The 24,687-nt window shown below is 34.1% G+C and overlaps 1 protein-coding gene across 18 annotated transcripts in view; it reads right to left on the reverse strand.

The window, feature by feature from the left end:
- The window catches only part of Adam22 (ADAM metallopeptidase domain 22), a 218,676-nt gene that overhangs the window by 57,996 nt on the left and 135,993 nt on the right, over positions 1-24,687 (reverse strand). For all 18 annotated transcript variants that reach the window (XM_078040466.1, XM_078040465.1, XM_078040475.1 and 15 more), the window contains exons 6-14: positions 24,021-24,084; positions 22,085-22,154; positions 15,203-15,273; positions 12,365-12,436; positions 9,551-9,622; positions 8,429-8,595; positions 7,001-7,085; positions 5,891-5,981; positions 4,305-4,356 (exon numbers count right to left, since the gene is read on the reverse strand). In XM_078040466.1, the coding sequence (XP_077896592.1) occupies positions 4,305-4,356; positions 5,891-5,981; positions 7,001-7,085; positions 8,429-8,595; positions 9,551-9,622; positions 12,365-12,436; positions 15,203-15,273; positions 22,085-22,154; positions 24,021-24,084 (744 nt within the window). The remainder of the gene's footprint in view (positions 1-4,304; positions 4,357-5,890; positions 5,982-7,000; positions 7,086-8,428; positions 8,596-9,550; positions 9,623-12,364; positions 12,437-15,202; positions 15,274-22,084; positions 22,155-24,020; positions 24,085-24,687) is intronic.

A 24,687-nucleotide genomic window follows, 5' to 3' on the forward strand; every position in this document is an offset into this window, starting at 1 on the left:
AAGATGAAAGAATAAATTCCTCTTAGGTACAACATTTGTATTCAACCTACAAGAATTTTTATTCAACCAGTATATTTCTAAATTCTTCATTCAGTCACTAATGGTGACAAGATAGTAATGGTTCATTACTTGTATATGCAATCAAAGGAAACACATAAAGCAGCAACTATAATTTAGAAAAAAATATTTCATAGTCTTAAATAGTAAATCTGGGCTGGAATCCAAACAACAGAGAACTCTACAAAATAATTGACCTATAACTTATAAATGTGTCAGGTCATAAAAGTCAAAGACTGAGGAACTACTACAGACTGAAGGAAGCTAAAAAGACATAAAAATAAATGTGATGCCTCACTCTGAATCCTTTACTGTAAAAGACACTACTGATGTATAGGCCATTCTTGAATGAGGGCTAAGATTCAGATGGTTTTACTGGCTAGGTTGTAGGAGGATGTTCTTGTCATAGAAATGAAACCTATGTATCTGAGGGTAAGAGGGCACAGATTGGCAATTTATGATTCAAGGAACCAAAAGGATCTTTGTTATACATCTTGCAACTTTTTTCAAGTTTCAAATTGTTTTAAAAAATTCATGCCAGAATAAAAAGTAATAAAGGGCAAAGAGAAAAAAGAAACTTGGTCAGATACCTTCAAAATGAGTACAAATGCCCTTAGATCTAGTAATTCAGCTTTTCAGAAAATTTTCTTAAGAAATAACTAGCTATTACACAAGGATATATAAACACAGATATTTGTGGTAGCACATAACATAAAAATAACCCAAATATTTAATAGTAGGAGAATGATTAGCTGAACTGTGATATGTGGATAAAATAGAATAATATGAAATGAATTAATAATCATAGTAATAAAGAATTGTTAGACTCAGAAAAATGCTGACTATATAATGTTAAGTAAAAAAGGGTGAATAAACATCATATAACCAACAGGAACAAGATTTTATAAAACAACAATAAAAATGAAAAAAGAAGAATATGAGTTAAAATACACTAGTATTTTAATATCAACATGGTTATCATTGGAGAAAAAAATAAGAATTTTATTTTCTATATTTCTCTAAAACTGTTTTTCTTTGATCTTTATGAAAGTGAAAAAATACGATAATGATGAAAGATTTTTATAAAGTCTTTCCTGCTAGCCACAAAGACAGTGTCCATTTATAACCATACCTCTGTCTAGCACAGTGGTTAATGTTTCATAAATTATAATGGAATTTATAATGATTATTTAGGCTAAACTCATTTTTTTTTAAGTATTTCATGCCAAATTCTCCAAATAAAGCTGTCTTGGGTATAAGTTATCTAAACTATTCTGTTTCTGTCTATGCTTTTTTTCTAATAAGACACAGACTTTATTCTTAATTTTAAAAGTTTCTTTAATATATTATTCCTTTCTTCAATGCCTGCCTCGTTAAATTCTTATCACCTTCCCTACCAATCCATCCAACACATCCTGCCACAGTTATCAAATGTAAACAGGGCTCTCTCCAATTTTCCCTTTTCATTAAATTGGTCAAAACTTGAGAAAGTTCTCTACTACTGAAGTAAAAAAGTCCAACTTTTAGGACTCTTAGAAGTCAAAGTCTAGTTCTACCTCTGCCCTGCCAGGATGCCTACAGCTGCCACAGCTCAGCCCATTCTCCTCCACACTTCACAGTGGGGAGCTCAGTCATTACCCCATAACTGGGGAGTTAGAAAATCATTCCTTTACAGGGAAGCTCTTTATATATGGATACTTGAAGTGTATAAATTGCTCTTACCCTTTATTTTTGACACATCTGACTTCTTATAACTTTCACACATTCTTAACTGTACCAAATAGACATTAATTCCTCTACCATTATAATATAACCCTTCATGCATCTGAAGGCAAATATGTCTTTCCCCTGTCTCTGCCCTCAAACTTCTGTTTTACAAGATTGTATATCTATTATATTCAACCATTCTTAAAAATTTAGTTTTTATATCTTTAAATAGAAACTGATGGTTATTCATTTCAACTATGGTTTCCAATATTTAGCAATATAGAGGAACTTCAGACAGTGAAAACGAAAGGGATATACTCATGGGAACTATACATCCATAATTAGTAATGTTAGGTGATACTTGGCATAGATCAAATTTATAGAGTCATATCAGATAAAATTTTTTTATAAAAAGAATTTTTCTCTTGCTTCATCTACTTAATGTAGGAAGAATTCCAATTCAAAGAGCTATACATATCTGAAGGTAACCATTTGATTTTTTTTTTGGTGGGGGGGTAGGGGGCTGTACCAGGGATTGCACCCAGGGGCACTTAATCACTGAGCTGCATTCCCAGCCCTTTTTAATATTTTTTTTTAGAGACAGGTCTCGCTGAGTTGCTGAGGCTGACTTAGAACTCATGATCCTCCTGCCTCAGTCTCCTGAGCTGCAGGGATTACAGGCATGTGCCCCTGTGCCTAGCACCATTTGATTTGGCTTAGTACTATGCAGATTGTCTATAAAAGTTTTAATAATTAACCAGAACAATCAAATAAAAGATATTAAATAGCTTTTAAAGAACAGGAATCTCCACCATAACATTCAGTAATTGTTGGAAAATTATAACTGTACTACTTCTTCTCATTATTAAATAAATGTCCAAAGAAAATTTAAAATTTTTTTAAATGCATGTTTGCATACACATTCCCTCCATCATTTATTTGCCTTGTCCTGATAATTCAAAATTCAAATTTAATCAGTAAATATTTTTTAAAATCAAGTTTGTACAAAGGATTATGGTGTACGGTATGAACTATAATTGCTATGAAATATAATCTCTTAAAATGTGTAACTAAATGGTGAGAGGAAGCAGAAGAATGTACAGCATTAAGTAATAATGCAGGCATTAAAGTTATAATAAACTTCAGATGGTTAAAAATGTGGTTAGAAAGAGAAAAGGATGAAAGACGTTACAGAGAACATATTTAGGAAACCAAAAGAAGCTGGAATTAAGACAAGCAAATTTTCATAAAGCTAAAAATCTTTGTAGGATATGGTTAGTAAGTCAGAAAGCTGAAAACCTATGTCCAATTATGGTAAACAAATGGATCAGAATAGTAGGAAAAAATAAGATTTGAAATGAGGATAAATAAAGATTGTGGGCATCTAACTAGTGATAAGAAATTTGAATTTTATTCTTCAGAAAATAGAGACAAAAGTTCTGAACAAGAGAATGGCATTTAATGAACAATGGCATTTAATGAACAGCATGGATTAATCTCACAAACAACATTGATCAAAATAAGTAAGTTGCAGAAAAATACACACAGCATGCCACCTCTTACAAACTGCAAATGTGAAGCAAGGCTATGTTTTACACATATACACATTAAATGTATAAAGAAGGAATTGAGAATAATTTGAACCAAATCCAAGATGGCAGTTACCTTGGCAAGGGCTAGAGACTAATAAGGACGAACACAAGGGAACTTTACCATGTAGGCAATTTCACTTTTCTTTAAATAGGTGATACATGGATTCACTGTTTATTCTCTATATCTTTTTAGTGATGATGGAAGTAGCGTTCAAAAGAAGAGATACAAAGCCTGAAACCCGCCTGATGTTTGTAATGTTATTTGTCTATTAATAGCACAAGAAGATCCAGAATTTAAGGTAGGGAATTGGAGATTAAACTGGATTAAAAGGAAGGGTTGTAAAATTTATTTAGAAAGAATAAAATACAAGAAATGATGACTGATTGTGAGCAAAAGAAGGAGAGTATAAAAATTAAATCTTTCTGAAAAGAGGCTACTGTACACTTCTCTTTCCACCTCCTCTTTAAGTGACGTCACACTGTGGAACCACCAGTACTGATCTGAAATCAGCCACAGTGGGATTGTGTGCACCATAGAACTCTGAGAAAGTGACAAATCCATTCCACTTTCTTGTTTTTGTTTTTGAGAGTGAACTTACCAACACACTACTACTTATAAGCCATTAAACTGAAACTGGAGATAATGAAAGGAAAGGCAACTTCATTGAGAACAATGTTGTTTCTCATTACACTTCTAGCTTAGGTTCAAGGCTAACAAATTTTCTGAGGTTTACTAATTTAATTCACATCAGTTATTTTCTTAAATAAGGGACTATTCTGTGATAATATCATCTACATAGAGCCATTAAAAATATTTACTTCTGATTTTTCTCATAAATTCCTGTGGTAATAATCTGTACGATAATTTATTTAATATTGTATTCCTAAGAGGATAAGAGCACAGCAGGTAAAGGAAAAGTGAGTTATTTCTGAATAGAAGTGGCTCACCCAGTGTCTCCCATTATGCATCCGGACCATGTGTCCTCACATTTGCATTCACCTAAAAAAATAAATACAAATGCCTTTTTATAAAGTAAATGCAGCTGCATTCAAGTAATTTTTGTTTTTAAAACAAACATTGTTCTCACGTTATTTTAAAATACTTATTTTTAAAGTATGTCTGCTTTTTCATTGTTATACTTGAGGTTTTCTACGTAATGCATGACAACAAAAATACACTTTGACCCTATCAAGATAATATAATTTTTACTTAAAAATTTCCTGATAGCTAAACAAATTACCATATTTTTAAAAAGTCACTTACAATGACTTAAATGAAAAAAAATCAAGTACCAATGAGATAGTGAGAAACTTTGAGGAATCAAGATAGGATCCCAGTTTCACAGAACATTGAGGGAATTATTACCATTTCATGTCCTGTTTTTTTGTTTTTGTTTTGTGACTAGGGATTGAACCCAGGGGCACTCTACTCTAAGCTATACCCAGCCTTTTTCATGTTAAGACAGGGTCTGCCTGGTAAGTTGCTTAAGGCCTCACTAAGTTGTTAACACTAGCCTCGAACTTGTGATCCTCCTGCCTTAGCCTCCCAAGACACTGGGATTACAGGGGTGCACCATCACATACAACTTCTTGCCCACTTTTAAAAGCCTCTGTGCATACTGGCTAAGCAGAAGTGCCTCAGAATCAGGAATTCCTGGGTTTAAAGCTTGGTTTTCCATTTAACATATGTATAATCCTGGAGACATTATTCTTTCTTGAATAAATGATGCAATCATTTCCTCTGTGAAATAGGGGTAAAAATGGGCATCTTGAAGGACTCTTTTGAGAACTGAGTATAGATGTACATAATACAGCTTTCAGTCTTCTGGTAAATAATGAGTACTCTACGAATGGCAGAAGTTATTATTATAATTTTCCCACCATATTTATATTATTTGTTACTAAAATAATAAAATAGATATGGTTATAATCAGCTTGTTACAACAAATACATAGTATTTGACCATTAAAATAACTGGTGAAATAATTTTACCTACTTGCTAAATCTGGCATATTTACTATGTCTATATTTTACTACTCACATGATAAGGTCTGATCCCGACAAGAACATTCTAATTCTGTGGTCACATTTAGAGTTGTTTCAAATAAATCAAAATAAAACACTATGTCTGAAACTTATATGGCTAGGATTCTCAACTAGAGCATCCCAAAATGCCAAAATGAGCTTATTTTGCTCCTTATTAGGTTAAATTCAGCAGTGAACTATTATCACTTGACTTTAAGTGTTTATCATACAAGGCGAGGTTTTAATCAGGAATGTAAATATAACCTTGCATTACTTTTGAGAACAGTATTTTGTGTCCTGGCATATTTCTTATACTATCACCCACATATTTTTGATCAAGCAACTGAATCAAAGAATCTTATTCTACAAAATATGTAATCAATATTCTTTGAAATATAACTAAACTAGCCAGATTTAATAAATGTTAATATTCAGCCCTTTATCTTAAGAAATAAAACATGACAGAGTTTTAAAATATATATATAAACCACACATGTACTAAAACTTACCACTTGCTAATTTTCTTTTGTCTGAGATAATACCAATATTATGGGCTAATGATTGGGCAAGTGTAACTGCCATTAAATCAGTTTTCCCAAACTGAAAAACAAAAACAAAAATAAAAGATACATAAATACAATCTGGTTTTAAGATGAACCAGAGAAAAATGTTGCAATATAATTAGAAATAAATAGTTTCAAAGCATTTATTCAGCAGAGGCTAAACACCTTGTACCTAGCACTGAATGTCCGTATGGGATGAAACAGCAAGAAATAAATCCATATTTGATTAGATCTCATAGGAAAGACTAGAATTCTAAGAATCATCAACTCTTGAGTTTGGAAACTTTAATCTGAGTCCACATTTCACCCAGTAATGTTACTGAAAAATTTAGTACTTGCATATGATCAAGTAAGTCTTTTGAATAACACAAAATAAAAATAAATGTGTAAAAATTATTTGGAACTTGTTTGTTTTTAGGTGTCTATTTGACACTTGAAATTCCTCCCTCATGGAATAGAAAATAGTTTTAGAAAACAAACATAATGAGTAACAGAAAGTAGTCATGATCTCTGGCCTAAAGAAATTTAAGAAGAACTGAGGAATTTTTTTTTCAATATGCAGCCTTCCAAAGATTGAGTTATTTTTCTTCTAGATCATTTCCATCAAATTAGTGTGTGTAGGGGGTAAAAGAAACCCTTTGGTAATGCTCCTCTATTTTTTTTTTTTTGGTCTCCTAAAATTTGTCAAATAGTGAGGAAAAAAATATTTAGTTGCATTGTTAGGCAGCAATCCAATGCTTCAGGGAATTACTCAATTCTCTGGGAAATCATTCAATGATAAACAGGGCCTTATTTCCAACAATGGGTAAAGTAAAAATTCTATGTACTTTTATTCTGTAAACTGCTTGATCTGGAAATTATTCTAAGTAGAACAGGAGCAGAATTATCAGGTATCGTCTTCTGTTATTTGCTTGTTCTATCCTTTGGTCATGTTGATCACTAATAAAACAATCTAACACCTGAAGCACACGGAACACCAAGAAATTATCTCTTAAGTATGAGGAAAACATTTTCAGCCATCATACCACTTTGTACTGTATAGATGTTCACACCTACTTCATTCACGCCTCCTCCTTTCAGCAACGAGCAAATCCCACCAATATAAGCAGCCCCGCTCCGGCTACTCTCAAATTGACTTCCCCTTTTAGAAAAGGAAATGAAAAATGCTTACTGCTCACAGTTCAAACATTATAGCACCTCTCATTATTAATTCACCACATAGTACATTTTCTCAATGCATACAAAATTTCTATATTATATGTTCCTGAAGTTAGGGAGGAAAGCAAAAACTGTACATATAGAACCAAAGAAAAAGGTTTCTGAGGGATGTTTTCCTACATGATCAATAAATATCTTCAACTGAAGAACACCTATTGAAAAAGAATTTCTGATATGATGCACTCTGAGAAGGATACAAAATCACTGCTATAGTACTACTGCCCAAGATCAGATATTCCCACAATGGAAGCAGTCTATAAAGTAATAGGCTTACATTCTTTAAATGTGAGAAAGGCTGAGAAAATCTTTCTCAATGTCATGATCAAACATGATCTGTGATACTGGATGGGGAAAATGTAGCTATAAAGGAATTGTTGAGATACTTGGTGACGTTTGAATATAAAGTATGGCGCACATAGAAGTACTGCGTCTATGTTAAATTTCATGGTTTTATTGATTTACTATAGTTATGTAAAGGCATGTCTTTCTTCTTAGACAATATCCACTTAAGTACTTAGTATAAAAGGCCAGTGGGTAGGCATTTCCAACTTATTCTGAAAAAGTTCAAGAAAAAAAAATCAATGGATGAATGGAAGAAAGAAAGGGAGAAAGGAAAAAAATCACAAAATCAGTGGGATAAACATAAATAATTGATAAATCTAGGTAATGAGCATGTGTAATTTCTTTGTAGTACTCTCACAAATTTTCTCTAAATTTGAAATTATGTAAAAATTTAAGTTACCCCAAAACTATATCTTTCCTTCCAATTGTAGCTGTCTTCAACAGCTCAGGCTTTAGATGATGGGTTCTTAAAATGCTACTATATATATATATATATTTTTTTGCTATTAAATCAAATATGTATATTATCAAAAAAAAAGAACACACAAGTGAGAAAAACTCCAGAAATTTGGTTATTTTTGGTTAAAAATAAACCAAAAACAGTGATGACATTAACATTTAAAAGGCAGCAACCTTAGGGAATTTAATCTGTTGTTAAAAATACATCAGCAGTATTTTTACCAGTGAAGAAAGGCTGTGATTGAATCTTGAAAAATTAAGTGAAATAGATATGCAGTGATAAAATAGCTCAAAATCAAATCACCTAAAATTTCACAATAATTAAAATAATCTATACTTTAAACCTTCTTCCAAGTATATTGCAATGTCAATCCCAATTGTAAAGGATACATCTCAGTCACAAGTAATACAGCATTTAATATGAAACCATAAAAAAAGGAAGAAATCATTGCAAAAGTTACGTACGAAAAAAGGTGAACTGCATCACTTTTCTCTTTGATAAAATCCCTTCTGTATTTCATAAACTCACGTAGGGTGATCAATGGATTTTCAGATATGGCAAACTTGTTGTCAGCCGCCCAGGTTTCCATGGCAACCAATACTATCCTTGTCTTAAGTTGGTCTTTATATATCTAGTATATTAACAAAATGAACACACCAGCTATACATGCGGTAAAATCAAATGGTTTATGAACAGGGTACAGAGTTCTTTCATGGAAACTCTTTGAGTTTTAGTTACAGGTATAAAATGTTACTATTTTTAAGGGTGATAATTTTTCCTCAAATTTGCATGCATTTTACTTGAATAACAGAGAATCGAATTATTTACCAGTAAATACCCAACATACAAAACAGTTTTTAGTAAACATAAGCTCCTTTTTTGACAAATACTTGCATCCAATTCAAGGTTTCCCTTGAGTCCATTTTTGGGCACTCTAGACAAGAGAATTTATGCATTCTTGAGTTCCCCTAACAAAAAAAACAGAACAATGCAGATTCTCCAAGGAAACTATTTCTATACAAACATACTGGCCCTGACTAAACCTATGGGGCGGTACTGGCCCTGGCACTGCCTTGTCAGGGACCACATGGAAGGCCTCATCACCACAGCACCAGGTACCATCAAAAAGGTACAACTAACACTCTTCAAGGGGGCAGTTCATGTAGTCTCAGCACTCAGAGACGAGGTGGAATTATCACTTGAGACCAGGAATTCCAGCCCTGGCAACATGGTGAAACTTGGTCCCTGTCCCATGCCCTACACCCCTATCCCCACCAAGAGGAGAAGAAAAAGTGGCCAATTTCTCCACCTTCAGAAGCACACACATCTCTGCTGGGGCTATGACTCATCCTTTGTCTTTCACAGAGTGAAAAACACAGGAAGGAATTTCAGGGCAGGCCTATCTGTGGGTGATCTTGACCACTTCCTCTTTCCAGAAAGAGATGAAAGTCAATACATTCCATTGCCAGGTCACCAGGGCCTTTTAGGACACCGTGGCTAACGTGCAACTAGAACAGTGAAAAGGTAAGAGCCATATTGTCCCTTCTATGAGCAACCGTGTATGAGCAAATCACCGTGATACTTACTATATCTGCCATGTTCACCACAGATTTGGCATAGGTGTTGGTATGCACAACAGAAAGGCGGTGCTTTTTAAACTGAAAGCAAAAGAAAAAAGTGATGGGTTTTCAAAGTCATCGGAAGTAATCATACTACAGGGACACAGCCACATCAATGTTTATAACAGCACAATTCACAATAGCTAAACTGTGGAGCCAACCTAGATGTGCTTCAGTGGATGAATGGATTAAAAAAAAGTGGCATATATACACAATGGAATTTTACTCAGCATTAAGAAAGAACAAAACCATGGCATTTTCAGGTAAATGGATGGCGCTGGAGAAGATAATGCTAAGTGAAGTCAGCCAATCCCCAAAAAACAAATACCAAATGTTTTCTCTGATATAGGGAGGTTGACTCATAGTGGGATAGGGAGGGACAGCCTGGGAGGAATAGATGAATTCAAGATAGGAAAGAGGGATGGGAGGGAAAGGGGGGGTAGAGGTGTGGAATGTGATGGTCATCATCATACAAAGTACAAGTATGAAGACTTGAACTGGATGTCAACATACTTTATACACAAACAGGATATAAAAAGTGTGGTATTTATGTGTATTAAGAATTGTAATGCAAAAAAATAATAATAATGTTACCTTAGATTAGGTAGAGGGAAATGAAAGGAGGGGAAGGCAGGGGATGTGGGGATAAGAAAAATAGTAGAATGAAACAGACATTATTACTGTATATATGTATGTGACTGTATGACCACTGTGATTCTACAATATGTATATTCAGAAAAATGAGAAATTATATCCCATCTATGTATGATATATCAAAGTATATAAGTTCATTCTACTATCATGTATAACTAATTAAAACAAATTTTAAAAATGCGAACCAAAAAAAAAAAAAAAGAAGAAGAAGAAGTAGTAATTACCAGAGAAAACAAGGTGTAACAGAAGATCCCTAAGACTTCCTGGAACAAACATCAGATCTGAGACCTAGTTCTTTATCTGCTCTGTAGCCTGAAGCCAATCTCTTAAAAGCTTGAGACCTGTATTTACTCATCCATGAGATAAAGTAAAAAAATTTACCCGCTGCATGCATTTCACAGGCTTTTTTGTCTTTTTCTTTTTCCAGGACTATTATTCAAAACAATAACATGGAGGGCAGCTGTCTACAAATTGTAAGACATACAAATCTGAGTAGGGATATGGCTAGAAAAAGTGTCGTGAACACTGCCACAAGTATGAATATTTACAAGTTCTACAAGACTTTTTCAATAAGAAGAAAGCCCTAAGATAAAGGCTTCAAGGATGTGGCTTACAAGCCTAGTAAATCACACATACGTTTTGTTTGGCCCCAATCATGTTTTAAGAATCAGGAAATGATATGGAAAAATTTGATTCTGGCTTCGTTTAAAAGTAGCAAGCCTACCACGGTGATAACTGCGAGCAGCAAGAGGTATCGTCCCCCTCACAAACACTGGCTGCTACCCTCTCACCTCTCCTGGCTGCTTATTCCTGGGTCACTTCATTTACAGTATTCCTCCAGATACCGATGGATAACTGAGTTTGTAACTATTTAAAATGTTCAGATTGCATGGTCTTGCCGTTTATGCTTATTTTATAAAAATCCTAGGGAGGAGTAACATTCACTGAATTCAAATACAATGAAAGTAAACAGGCCTAGCCTGAACAAGATAATAATCAATCATGATTATTATTACTATTATTAGCAACAATAATAAAGAAGAATGTTATTATATATGTAATCATATATAAATTGATCAAATTTTCCTTCAAATTCATAAAGTAAATTAGAATGGACTTGTATCCGAAATTAAGTCCAATTCAATACTGAATATTTGTAGTTTAAAACTATTTCCATGGAAAATTAGCATTATAACTTACTGCCATGCTAAGAATGCCACCATACTGCAATATGCCCATTAATTAAATACACACACTGAAATAACGTGACTCAACAAGAAGGAGGCTTTGCCAGACTCCTCGGGCTCCTGATGTGTGCTTTTTCCATGTGATTTTCTGCATGGCAAGGCAGAAACAGGAAAATTGCTTTACTTTTATTATGAAGAAGTCGTACACTGCAAACTAAAGTGTCACATAATTGATGCCTCACTTACTTTTTTTCACATAAAATGAAAATTTTTGCTTTTCTTAAGCCTTGTCACTTTAGAGATTCAAATATTAGTACCCATATTAGTCAATCAAATGCAAAGAGTTGACATTATGGATCACAGAAATATTTTTGGAACCTCAAAAATTATTGCTAGTTACTTCTACCTAAGAGCATTTTCCACTTGTGGTTGACTGCTAGTTAATAAATACGTTTGGTTAGGCTAAAACCTCCCCCAGGACCAATAAAGTAGAGGAAGGGGATCAAGAGGAAGGGAGGAGGAGAGGGCATGGAGAAATAGCAGGGAACGAAATCTACCAAACTATGCTATGTCCATGTACAAATATACCACAATGAATTCCACTTATATATAAGTATAATGCATTAATTAAAATAATTATAATAGAAGTGAGATCTGTCAAGTACAGATCAGGAGGGTAGGAGGGAGGGAAAGGGAAGGAACTGGGGAATTAGATTGATCAAATTAAATTATGTACAAGCACAAATGTGGCATAATAAATCTCACTACTATGTATAATTATAATGCACCAATAAAAATAAGAAATACAATAAATTCTAAAAAAAAAAGACCCTCTAGATTACAACTTGAGAGCTTTCTAAACTTCTCTTAAACAAATTTTTGCACCCTCCAGTTTTACCCAAGGCATGGACAAGTTAAAATAAACAAAAACAAATCCTACCATGAGGTGATCATTCACAATCATCAGTTCGATGTATTTGGTTTCCTCTTCTACATTACGAGGATATCGAAGCTGCAGTGCAGTAAAAGAAGAAAAACCCAAATAAGCCCTTCTAAACTTAGTTGTGAAAAACTAAGAAATACATAAGAAGTCAAAAAAACAAAACATTCACTTTTTATTCCTTCAGACTTTTTTTAAAAAAAATTTCATCAATTTACTTAGTTTTTGAGTAGGTAATAATAATACATTTGCATGACTCAAAATGTCAACAGAGTATAAAAAGACCAAGCATTAAAGTTCCCCATCTACCCAGTTCCTACTCCTTCTTCCACAATCAATATTGGGAGTTACCAGCTTCTTCTAGAAAGATTTATACATAAAAGATTAATATGAATCTACTTTTTATTTTATACTTCCACTTACTTTACTCTCTTCTATATCAAGTTATTTTCATTTAACAGAACATCATGGAAACAGTAACATATGAACAGTAACATTAAATCTTCCTGATTTAATTTACTTTATTCTATAATCCCCAGATCTGGGACTGAGATGTGCTTCTCTCTCCTATATGGATCAAGGGATCCCCCAAATGATACAGGGGTTTTCCCAGAATAGCTTTTAGAGTTCTCAAGCAATATTGATTATCTATAACAGCAGGATTTCTCTGTTCAACAAAAAAATTTTCTCTCCTTTCAAAATCCTGATCAATGACTGTGTCAGGGAAGAGCCACTAAGATGGACATTCCCTTGGTTTTCTATAGTTTATCTATAACAAAATCTTTAACAAGACCTCTAAAATTAACTTTTTTCCTTATGCTACGGTTCAATACCCATGGTGTTTGTTTTTTTTTTCCCATCATATCTTTTTATTCATTTGGCTAAGAGATATTTTTGTGATGAGGACATTTAATCAAACCCAAATCAGTACATGTATGTTGGTTTTGAATGCTACATTTAAAACAAACTAAAAATATGTTGCCAAGCGGATTTCATTTCTTGCTAAATGCAACCTAAACATAAAATCTTTTTAAGAAAATCTCTTTTGGGTAGGGTGGAGGGTTAGGTACCTGGGATTGAATTCAGGGGCACAGGACTACTGAGCCACATCCTCAGCACTATTTTGTATTTTATTTAGAGACAGGGTCTCACTGGGTTGCTTAGCACCTCACTTATGCTGGCTTTGAACTCTGATCTTCTTGTGTCAGCTTTTGAAGTGTCTGGGATTACAGGTGTGCACCACTACACCCAGCTAAGAAATCTCTTATAACACCAGATTGACTGGGAATAACAGATTATATTTCTGAGACTGGAAACCAAAGAGTAAGATAAGTCTTTTTATAAGTGGATTATCAGGAGGATAGGATCTGATTTGCCAACTATGTGGCTTACTAATTAATATAGTAGCACTTACCAATAAGACCCAACATGTTTTAATGTCACAGAGTTGCCATATTGGCTACATAATTTGATAGCCCCTTAACTTCATGGGTCTTTAAGAGAAATCAAGGGTTTACCTACTTAGCAAATGACTAGATGTTCAGATGTTTATAAAGTACTTTAAGGTACATTCTTAAAGAACAGTATTGTATTCTCTCAATTCACAAAACATGAAAAAAATATAGTTTCAATTTAAAACCTAATGGTAAGTATTTTATCTATCTAACTGATCCTCAAGATATATGTGTCTCTGTATCTGCACAACATATATAAAGCTCATAGTAGTAATGCATAGAACACACAGGCTTCTGAGAGGCAGTACACAGAGCATGTGTTTCTACGAACATCTCTGAGGCCAAACTTCCTAATAAGAATAACAACTTCACTACTGAGTGACCTGGGCAAGTTTTCTCAGCATCTTGTGCTTCCTTATGTTTTTTTAGTGAAATAGGAATAACAGTAACACCTTCCTCATAAAGTTGTTATGAGGATTAAATGTGTTACAACAGTTACAAATTATTACGATAGGGCCAGGCACATGGAAAGTATTCAATAAAATTTAGCAAATGTTATATACGTAAGAATCTGTTTATATACATAAATTATTATAAGATAATAAAAGGAAGATAACTGTATCCTTCAACTGCTTGATCTTAATAGGTCTCTATTCCTTTACCCTGTGTAGTTTTCTGTCACATAAACACATTCACAAACCACCACCACCACAGTGTGTGGATATGTTGATTCTGATGGCCAGAGTTATTATTTTTTTTTTTGTCTAAATCATTTACAACTCAGTGATTCTGGGTCTTTTCCATATGTCATAGCTATCTTTCCTTTTTTTTTTTTCCTGTGAAAGGGCAATAAGAGTACCTACTTCATATGATATAAAGCACTGTCTGAAGAGTTGTGATTGTTGTTACTCAGTCTAAGGTCTGGTTAAGCAATCATAAAGCTTATGTCCTAATTTTATATCTGGATGCCAAAGTAACTTAAGTGAGAAAAAAGGGCTTTGTGCTCTCAGAACCCAATAGGTTTACTCTTACGGGGTAAAAGCTACAAAGGGATAAATACAAGGATACCACTGAAGCAGCCTGCATGATGTGGTGCACATCTGGGCAGAGAAGAGGCCCATGTTAGGAAGAACCTGGGATGCTGCCAGCCGGGACCTGGTAGCTCATTTACCTGATGAAGAACTAAATTATCACCACTATTTTGAATCCTTTTTGAAACTATACAATAATATGGTCCATTTTTACTGTTTCTACACATCTGTCACCTGTACTGCCTACCTCACAATGAAAAATACCTGAAATAGTACTTGCCCTCTCATAAAGACCAAATGTGGATTCAAATGATAGGTTTAAAATATCATGACATACACCTATGAATACATACCTGCCGTTTACTCCTTTTGGGTCTTGGTTTCAAAATAAATTTTGGTGGAGTGATGTTTATTTGCTGGAATTCTAGAAGGAAATAAAAATAAATTAAATTTAAAAGCACATTTGTCAAATTTATTTAGTACAAAGCAAAGTTTCACTTGACTCTCATGAATTTTATAATAATGTTGCATTTAATGATTATGCAGAACATTAAACTAATTGTTTTCTATTAGTTCTAAATAAATATATAGTAAAAAAAAACACAATTCACAAAATCTCAAACATCATCTCTGTTCTAATTTATATTGATTATTTTCCCTGTTTCTCCTATAAACACCATCACATTCTTTATCAAGAATCTTCAAACAGCCAACTTGACCTTCACTTCTGTCACTAAACTTGACTAAACCAACTTGACCTTCACTTCTGTCATTCTAGGGAAAGCAAAATAAATTAAAGAAGAGAAACAGTAAGAAGCAAGTAGAATAAACAATCACACATTCATAAGTTCATGACTTATTTAAAAATTATGATAGGCCACCAAGGTTTTCATTTTTTCCAATTCATTCACATTCTTTTTCACCCAGGATTTGTTTGCTCTTGGGAGCAAATGTGAAAATCCGAACCTCTCATAACTTGCAGGTCAGAATTAGACATCAATTATTGATGGACACAAATTCATCTCTGAATATAAGATTAGGTTATTTGGGGCTGGAGTTTTAGCTTAGCAGTAGAGCGCTTGCCTCGTATATGCACTGTCTTTGATTCCCAACACCACATATAAATTTTAAGCAAATAAAATAAAGGTCCATCAACAACTAAAACAATATTTTTTTTAAAAAAGAGATTAGATTATTTGTGTAGGATGATTTCCTACAAAGTAAAAATGCAATCATCCCCTGTGATACAGATTTCCTAAAACATTGATGGTTGATTGAACAACATGTAACAGTCTGATGTGAGCTTCTTATGGGAAGAATGCTATATAAAGTACAGTAAACTATTATCATGACTCTTGAGGACTGTTTGTACAAACTGAGAAGTTCTCTGAAATCACAATACTGTCCCCAAGTATGTTAAAGTGTTTTTTTTTCCTGATCCTATGAGTGAATTATTTTATTTATTAAAAAGTCACTATTTTATCAAAAGAATTATGAAAGTTCTTTTTATCTAAACTTGTGGCCAAGATTCATTTAAGTGAATTCATCTAGATTTCTTTCTCATTACCTTAACTGGATTGGTAGGCAATAAGTAATGAAATTGATTTCTGATTTTTTCTGAAATTTTTTATATTCATGAGATAGCAAAGCAATCCTGTCAAATGGAAGATAATCATGGTTGGAGAAATCTGAGACAGAAATGATGAATAATAAAATCAGAGTAAGAAGATCAGGATCTTGGATATTTATTAGTTCATTTTCAATATGCTTCCATCATTCTGCTTATGAAAATGTTTGCCAGGATACACAAGAAATTTGGTGAGAAGAGTAAGTTCTTTCACAATGAGCTAAGACACAGAAAAACAAGATGGCAGAATTAAACCAAATCATAATCAATAATTACACTAAGTGCAAATAGACCAAATGTTACAGCTAATTGGTTCAGATGGTCAAACTTGTATAAAATGCAAGGCCTAATTACATGCTGAATATAGGAGATACACTTTAAATGTAGAGTACGGAAGAAAATATGTCTTGCATACTTTAATCACAGGAAAGTTCTTCTAGAAATATTAATATCAGATCATGTCATTTTTAAAAATATATTTTTAGTTGTCAATGGATCTTTATTTTATTTATTTATAAAATAATAAATCAAACCCAGTGCCCCAAACATGCTAGACAAGCACTCTATCACTAAGCTACAACTCCAGCCCCCAGATCGTGTAATTTTAGGGCAAAAAAATATTATCAGGCAGAACAAGGAATATTTCATAATAATAAAATGATCAATTCATCAAAAAGATGCAACATTCCTACCAAAAACCATATGACTATACTTAGAAGTGAGTCCTTCCAAGGCAAAACTTAAAAACTAATTGCTGACCCAGTTAACAGTTACAATACAAACCTATGAGAAATTGTGGGCCAGGGGCACCAACTAAACCACACTTAGATCATTAACTCTCAGAAATGGTGAGATAATAAATGTAATTTATTGCTTAAAGACACTAAATTTTAGAATAATTCATCACATAGTAACAGATAACTAATGGAACTGCTGTACTAAAAATGACCAACACTAAGATAAATTCTAAAAGTCCTAGGAGGTGTGGTGGCACACACCTGTAATCCCAACAATTCAGGAGGCTGAGGCAGGAGGATCACAAGTTCAAAGACAGCCTCTGAAATTTAGCCAGGACCTAAGCTACTCATAGTGACACTTGTCTCAAAGAATAAAAAAGAGCTGGAGATGTGGCTTAGTGGTTAAGCACCCCTGGGTTTAACCCCCCAGTTCGTTCTTGTTCTCTAGTTCTCTCTCTCTCTCTCTCTCTCTCTCTCTCTCTCTCTCTCTCTCTCTCTCTCTCTCTCCCTCCCTCCCTCTCCCTCTCCCTCTCCCTCACACACATACACACACACAAAAAAAAAGTTCTAAATTATTTTATTTCTTATGATTCAAAAGATCTGGGTGGGACTCAGAGTTTGTGTTTTGATCTGTTTTGCCGGTACTGGGATTGAACCCAGGGCCTCAGGCATGCTAAGCATGTCTTTTACCACTGAGCCATATCCCCTAAGCCAACATCCTAAAAGCACAAGAAGATCTCCTATGCCCATGGATTAGAAGATTCAATTCTGATGTCTGTTTTTCCACAATTAATCTATATGTTCAGTTTTAATAAGAATCTCAGAGGATTTACAAAAATTGAGAAGCTGGTTCTAAAACTGGAATGGAAATACAAAGGATTAGAAAAGCCAAAACATATTTGAAAAGAATAAAATTACCGAATGTATGCTACATGATTTCAAAATACACCATAAAGACATAGTAAGAAAAAAGTGTGGTACGGGCAACCAAATAGAATGGTGTCAAGGAAAAGACTTATTATTAATAATTTTTGACAAAAACATCAAAGCAGTTCAACTCAATGAAGATGAGAAACTCTTCAATAAATAGTGTTATAATAACTGGATATCCATATTCAAATTGCAAAAAAATTCAACTCCTACCTTTCACCATGCACAAAAAGTAATTTGAAGAAGATCACATATCTGAATATAAAAATAAAGCTGTACATTTTTTTGAAGAATATGTTGGAAAATATCTTGAAAACTTGAGGACAGAGAATACTTTGTAGAATAAAGAAAGCAATAATTGGGCTGGGGTTGTGGCTCAGCTCAGCGGTACAGCGCTTGCCTAGCATATCCAAGGCTCAGGGTTCAATCCTCAGCACCACATAAAAATAAATAATATAAAACTACATATTAAAAAAGAAAGCAATAATCATAAAAAAATGATGATGGGTTTCATCAAAATCAAAACAACTGTTCATGACAAGATACCATTAGAAAAGTGAATGAACGAGCTATAGACTGGTAAAATACAGTCATAAAATAAATCTAACAAAAGCCTTACATGCAAAATATGTAATTACTTCTTGGCCTTTTGACTAAGATCAAGGAGAGAATATGTAAGTACTCCTACAACCCAACAACAGAAAGAGAAAAATTCTTATTAATGTCTAGTAAGCATATAGATGTGACCAGACCCCACCAAAAATGCAAATTCAAGTAATGTGAGATACCACTACACACACTAGAATGGCTAAATGTAGACAACAATAGCACAGTGTTGGTCAAGATATAAAGCAATTAGAACTCTGACATAGTGCTGATGTGAAGGTAAAAGGGTTTAACCAGGTTTAGCAATTTCTCATAGAACAGAGTTCTCAAAGTAGGATCCCAGGATCAACAAAATTAGCATCATCTGGGGACTTCACCTGAAATGCAAATTCCCAAAACCCACCCAAGATTGAAAACTCTCAAGATGAGAATACCAAGTTAAAACCTCTCAAGATGAGAGTACCAAATTGAAAACTCTCAAGATGAGTCCTGAAATCTGTGTCTACTCGGCCCTCCCCATGTTTGTAATACATGCTAAAAATTGGAAATACTGTTATACAATTATACCTATATCCTATGACCTAGCAATGTCATTCCCAGGTATTTTCTAGGAGAAATAAAACATATGTCTACAAAAAAGACTTGTATAAGAATAATCACAGTTGCTTATTTGTAATAGCTAAAAACTAGAAACAACCCAAATGTTCATAAAAATAATAGATAAAAAGTTGTGGTGTATTCATATAATAAAATATACTCAATAATTTAAAAGAATAAACTATTACTTCTGACAACATAAATATCATAGGCATATGCTGAGCAAATGTGCTGGACACAATATATAATTCCATCTATTTGAAGTTTCCAAAATGGCAAAAATAGAAAAGTGAATGCAGAGGTGGAAGACACTGGGAAAGGCACTAAGAAGTTGCTGAGATAATAGAATTGCTCTGTATGTCAATTGGGGTACATATCAAAATTCAAAGAGTAATACACAAGATTTGGGAATTTCGTTTTTTAAAAACTGCTAAGGAGTCCACAGGAAATAAAATCAGCTTTTCCCAAACTGTGTTCCTAAGAACACTAGTCCTCTGATATGTGCCACGTAAAATAAAAAGTTCTAGAGTCAAATAAGTTTGGAGAAGATTATATTTTTATCTCTCAGGAACACATGATATACAGCAAGACGAATGTGCTGAAATTCCATATCTGTTAAATTTCATTCAACCTAAAAAAAATAAGCTTATTTTGAGCTTATTTCACAAAAATTGCAATTTTGACATTAATTTACATCATCTTCTTCTTCTAATTTATCATAATAAATTATAAGTAATCTTGAAAGACCACTCTTAAAATTGACAGTGCCAATTTCCTTCTTTTGAGCAGGGGTGAAGGGGGACCAGGGATTGAACTCAGGGGAATTTGACTCCTGAGCCACATCCTCAGCCTAATTTTGCATTTTATTTAGAGACAGGGTCTCACTGAGTTGCTTAGCACCTCGCTTTTGCTGAAGCTGGCTTTGAACTCACGATCCTCCTGGCCTCAGACCCCTGGGCCCCTGGAATTACAGGCATATGCCACCGCACCCCAGTGATAGTACCAATTTCTGATGAAAAAAGAAAACTAGAAATTGATTGAGACAGACCTGAGTTTCCAAATAATGAATCTAAAAAAAAATCAATTACAACAGCAATACTGCAAAGTCACCTTCAAAGTTTCTTCTAAAAAAAAAAAAAAATCCTGAACAATATTTTTAAAAAACTGTAAGTTTGAGCCACAGCAAGCCTATAATCAAGTCTTTTGGAGGAATCTTTACTTATTACTTTAAAAATTAATGATGATTGTTTCCAGTAATACCTATTAAATTGTAGCTTTATTCTCATGCAGCTAATCATGATTTACTTTCTGGTCATAATGGGCATAAAGGTCACTGAAAGAACAGTCTAACGAGTCTGTGTAAAGTCAAAGCATCTGTGTGTCCATTTGAGAATTTTTCAAAATAGTGCATTCTGTGAAGTAAGATCTTGTATCTATTTGGCAGTAGGTGAGAAGGAAAAAGAACTCATTTCTTTTTAGGGGAACTGCAGGAGACCAAGGACGTATATACTTATTTCAGAGGAAGGTAACCACAAAACACTTATTTCATTTTTCAATGAAGAGGCAATATGAACTTATAAGTGATTTTCTAAGCTGTAATTTTGGATTTGCTCTCAGGCTGACAATTTTTCCATTTTGTCTTGTAACTCTATCCCATGGTACACTTCTATAGTATCATTATCCAGTGCCCCACCTTGTCCCTTATGAGCATTAAGACCCTGGAAAAGACAAAGTATTTAAGTCTCTTCTTCATCTATTAAATAGGGATAACATTCATCTTACAGAGTTGTTGCAAAGTTTGTATTATGATTAATAGGTAGTATGCTCAGGGCTCACTAAATAGAGGAAGGAGCATCTTTTTACCACATATTCAGTGTGCCCTGTTTTCAAAGGAGGGAAACAGATGAGCCCAGCATAAGCAAAAGTGTTGCACGTACATGATCTCCGCCCCACTAGTAAGGCCCAGGTATGAGAAGCTGCTCTGACAAGTTGGGTGCAATTCTCAAACCAAATATATAAATAAAGAACCTACATGCAAAGAAAGGACTAATTTTACAAATAGCACATAATAATATAAAAGGTTAATCTAATTTTTTATTAAAATATTGATTCAAAAAAAGAGATATGAAAATAAGAATCTGCATAAATAATTAAGAATTGTCCCTTGAGGGGGAATAGGAATAGGAAAGGCAGTGGAAAGAATCTGACATAACTTTCCTATGTACATATATGAATATGCCACAGTGAATCCCACTGTTGTGTACATCCACAAGACTTGGTCCCTAATCAGAAAAAATACATTCCATGCATGTATAATTTTGTCAAAATGGACTCTACTGTCATGTATAACTAAAAAGAAATAATAAAAAAGACTTCATTCCTGTTTACTAGATAATTATTTCACCAACATGAATTTTACATACTTTATCTATGCAGATCAATTCTTACTCTAATATTTCTCCTCTAGTTCCTTATTTTGAGTATTAAATTTTAAGTTTTTCTTCAAAGTGCTTGAGCCATATTTTTCCAAACTTAACTATAAATACAAAGCCAGTTTGCGTTTTATTTTTTCTCCTGTTGCAACTTGACTTTCCCTCTAAAAATGTCACAAGCAATTGTGGGTTAATAATATTTCACATATAGATTAGTTCTAAAGTAGTAAATGAATTACTGAAGTTGTCCTTAAAACAAAACAAAACATTAGACAAAAAAAAAAAGTCACTCTATGAGTAACATACCAGATGGAAGATCATCCATGGGAAATTCAAAGAGTCTGGATTTGTAAACCGAATGAAAATGGAAATCCTCCTGAAATGACACAGCAGTAGAAATTAAACATGCATAACCAGATATCTCTAGCCTCAAGCAAAAATAGACGGAACCCTAAGAGAACAGTAACTTGACTACACATTTCCCTTGGGTTTAAAGAGGCCAGAAGCCATTGCACAAGGCTTCCAGCTCACAGTGCATTCCCCCAGCACCAGAGCTATACCCAATTATAAATGCCTCACAGACAGAGAAGCCAGAGCTTACAGTAATGGAAAATAAATGAATGGACTTATCCCCCCCAAGGAAAAGTAAGACATCTGGGAAAATGGGTTAATGTTTTTTACAACTGGTTCCTTTCACAGATCTCTGTGCCCCTGGAAGAGCCAGATAACTTTGGTAGAGAAAGACTACAGAGCTAGAAATCTCTCTGGTAATGAGCAGCAGGATGACTCATACAAGGAGGTGCCCAAAGTAGACCCTGCTCCAAAATTCAAGTGTTACACACAGTTCTCCTAGGAAGTAAGAGATTTTAAAATCATATTCTTCTTTTTTAGAAAAATTAATGAACACTCAAGTAATTTCATCTGGCTTTATCCAATTACTGAAAAAAAATGAGAATGTCATAAATAGGCAAGTTTCATGATATTGCTTTTTTAAAAAAAATCACACTTGAAATAAAGTGACAGGGACAGCCAACAGTGCATACCCAGACAATAATACACAATCAAGATTACTTATGGGGACAAAACAATGTGCATTGTTTGAAATTACTTGCCTCTCCATTTAACCAATGTTGCATGATACAAGAAAGAACACTTGTATGTACAGAGCTAGAATGAACACATTATATTTCTCTCGAAACTGTAGTCTTTTTTTTTTTTTTTAAACCAAGGATTGAACCGAGTGGCACTTAATCACTGAGCCACATCCCCAGCCTTTTTTCATATTTTATGTAGAGACAGGATTTCACTAAATTGTTTAGGGCCTCATTAAATTGCTGAGGCTGGATTTGAACTTGCAGTCCCCCTGCCTCAGCCTCCCAAGCTGCTGGAATTACAGGTGTGCACCACCATGCCCAGCTCTAATCTATAATCTTTATTCAATTCTTCTCTAATTCGTAGGAAATATTTCGCCTAAAGTAAGGGAGGAACTTTAATAAATCTTGGGTTTCTCTAAACTCCATTGGCACAGAGCCTTAAAAGGAATGAACAATGGAGAAAATTTTAAAATCAAGAAAAGAAAGGATGGGTTAAAAATCACACATCTGTGGATTTTATCTGTATGGACTAAATGTCCCCCAACCCCCATCAATTCACAAGTTGAAGTTTTAGAGCTGCCCTAACACCATACTTGGAGATAGGGCCTATAAGGAGATAATAAAGGTTAAATGAGATCAGAAGAGGGAGCCCTAATTTAGTGTGACTGATGACATTACAAGGACAAGAAGAGATAATGAGAGATCGATCGATCCCCTCCCCCAATGTAAGCACATAGCAAGAAAAGTATCTATCTGTCACTCAAAAACAGAACCCTCACCAGCCACCAACCCTGCTGATTTGGACCATGCAGACTCCAGAAATGTAAGAAAAAAAAAATGCTGACTTTGCCACTCAGTCTATGGTATTTTAAGGTAGACCAAACTAAGACAGATCAAAGCTAGAAATGGAGGCTTTAGAACATTTCCCAGGGAAAGTATTTCCAACATAAAAGAGAAAGAGACAAAATAAAATAAAACTTTTTAAAAACTTGTGGCTTTGACTTATCTAATATTTAATTAAAAGAATCTTAATGTGTTTGTGTGTACTATCCTAGCCTTACAAAATATGAAAATAAAATTTAGGGAAAAAGGGAGGGAAAGCTCTCAACATCAACATTTCCATTTGCTACTGCAAATAGAGCACTTACCTGGGCCGTCTCATTTTCTTCTGGCTCAATGAGATATGTGTGGTTCCCATCATAGAACATTCCACTGCCAAGGACAAGAAAATCATTAGGCATGACTATTAACTCTCATCTCAGGACAAGATCATTTTAAAATCAGCAGCAGAGAACCAGTTACTTTCAATGCCTATTTCCCAGTCCCATCCATCACCTCCAGGTAAACTACACATCACACACCACACATACTCTGCTAAGAGGAAAAAGCCCACTTCCTCTGAATCTCCCTGAAATGGGCTCTCTCATCCTGAAATTGCCATTCTCTAGTTGTTATGCAGTACTCCTCCCTCTAACTTATAATTCCAAGATTTTAATATACAAAAGCTCACCTAGAGTTTTAGAACCCTTCTCAGATTTCTAGGTGAGGACTTAGAAAGGTACATTTCAAACAAAACCCAGAGGATTCTAAGGCTGTCAGGACCAAGTTGACAATGGCTCCCCTACCTCATACCTGAAAGATGTTCTGATAGTAAGAACTAACACATATTAATAACTTGCCATGAGCGAAATATTTGTACTCATTTAATTGTTCCCACAAATACATGAGGTAGATACAATGTCTACCTTCATTTTATAGGAAAGGAAACAAAAGGCTAAAGAGATGAAGTAACTTTTGCAGATTATATAACCATTA

Source organism: Ictidomys tridecemlineatus, chromosome 2, assembly GCF_052094955.1.
Source record: "Ictidomys tridecemlineatus isolate mIctTri1 chromosome 2, mIctTri1.hap1, whole genome shotgun sequence".
Lineage (NCBI taxonomy): Eukaryota > Metazoa > Chordata > Mammalia > Rodentia > Sciuridae > Ictidomys > Ictidomys tridecemlineatus.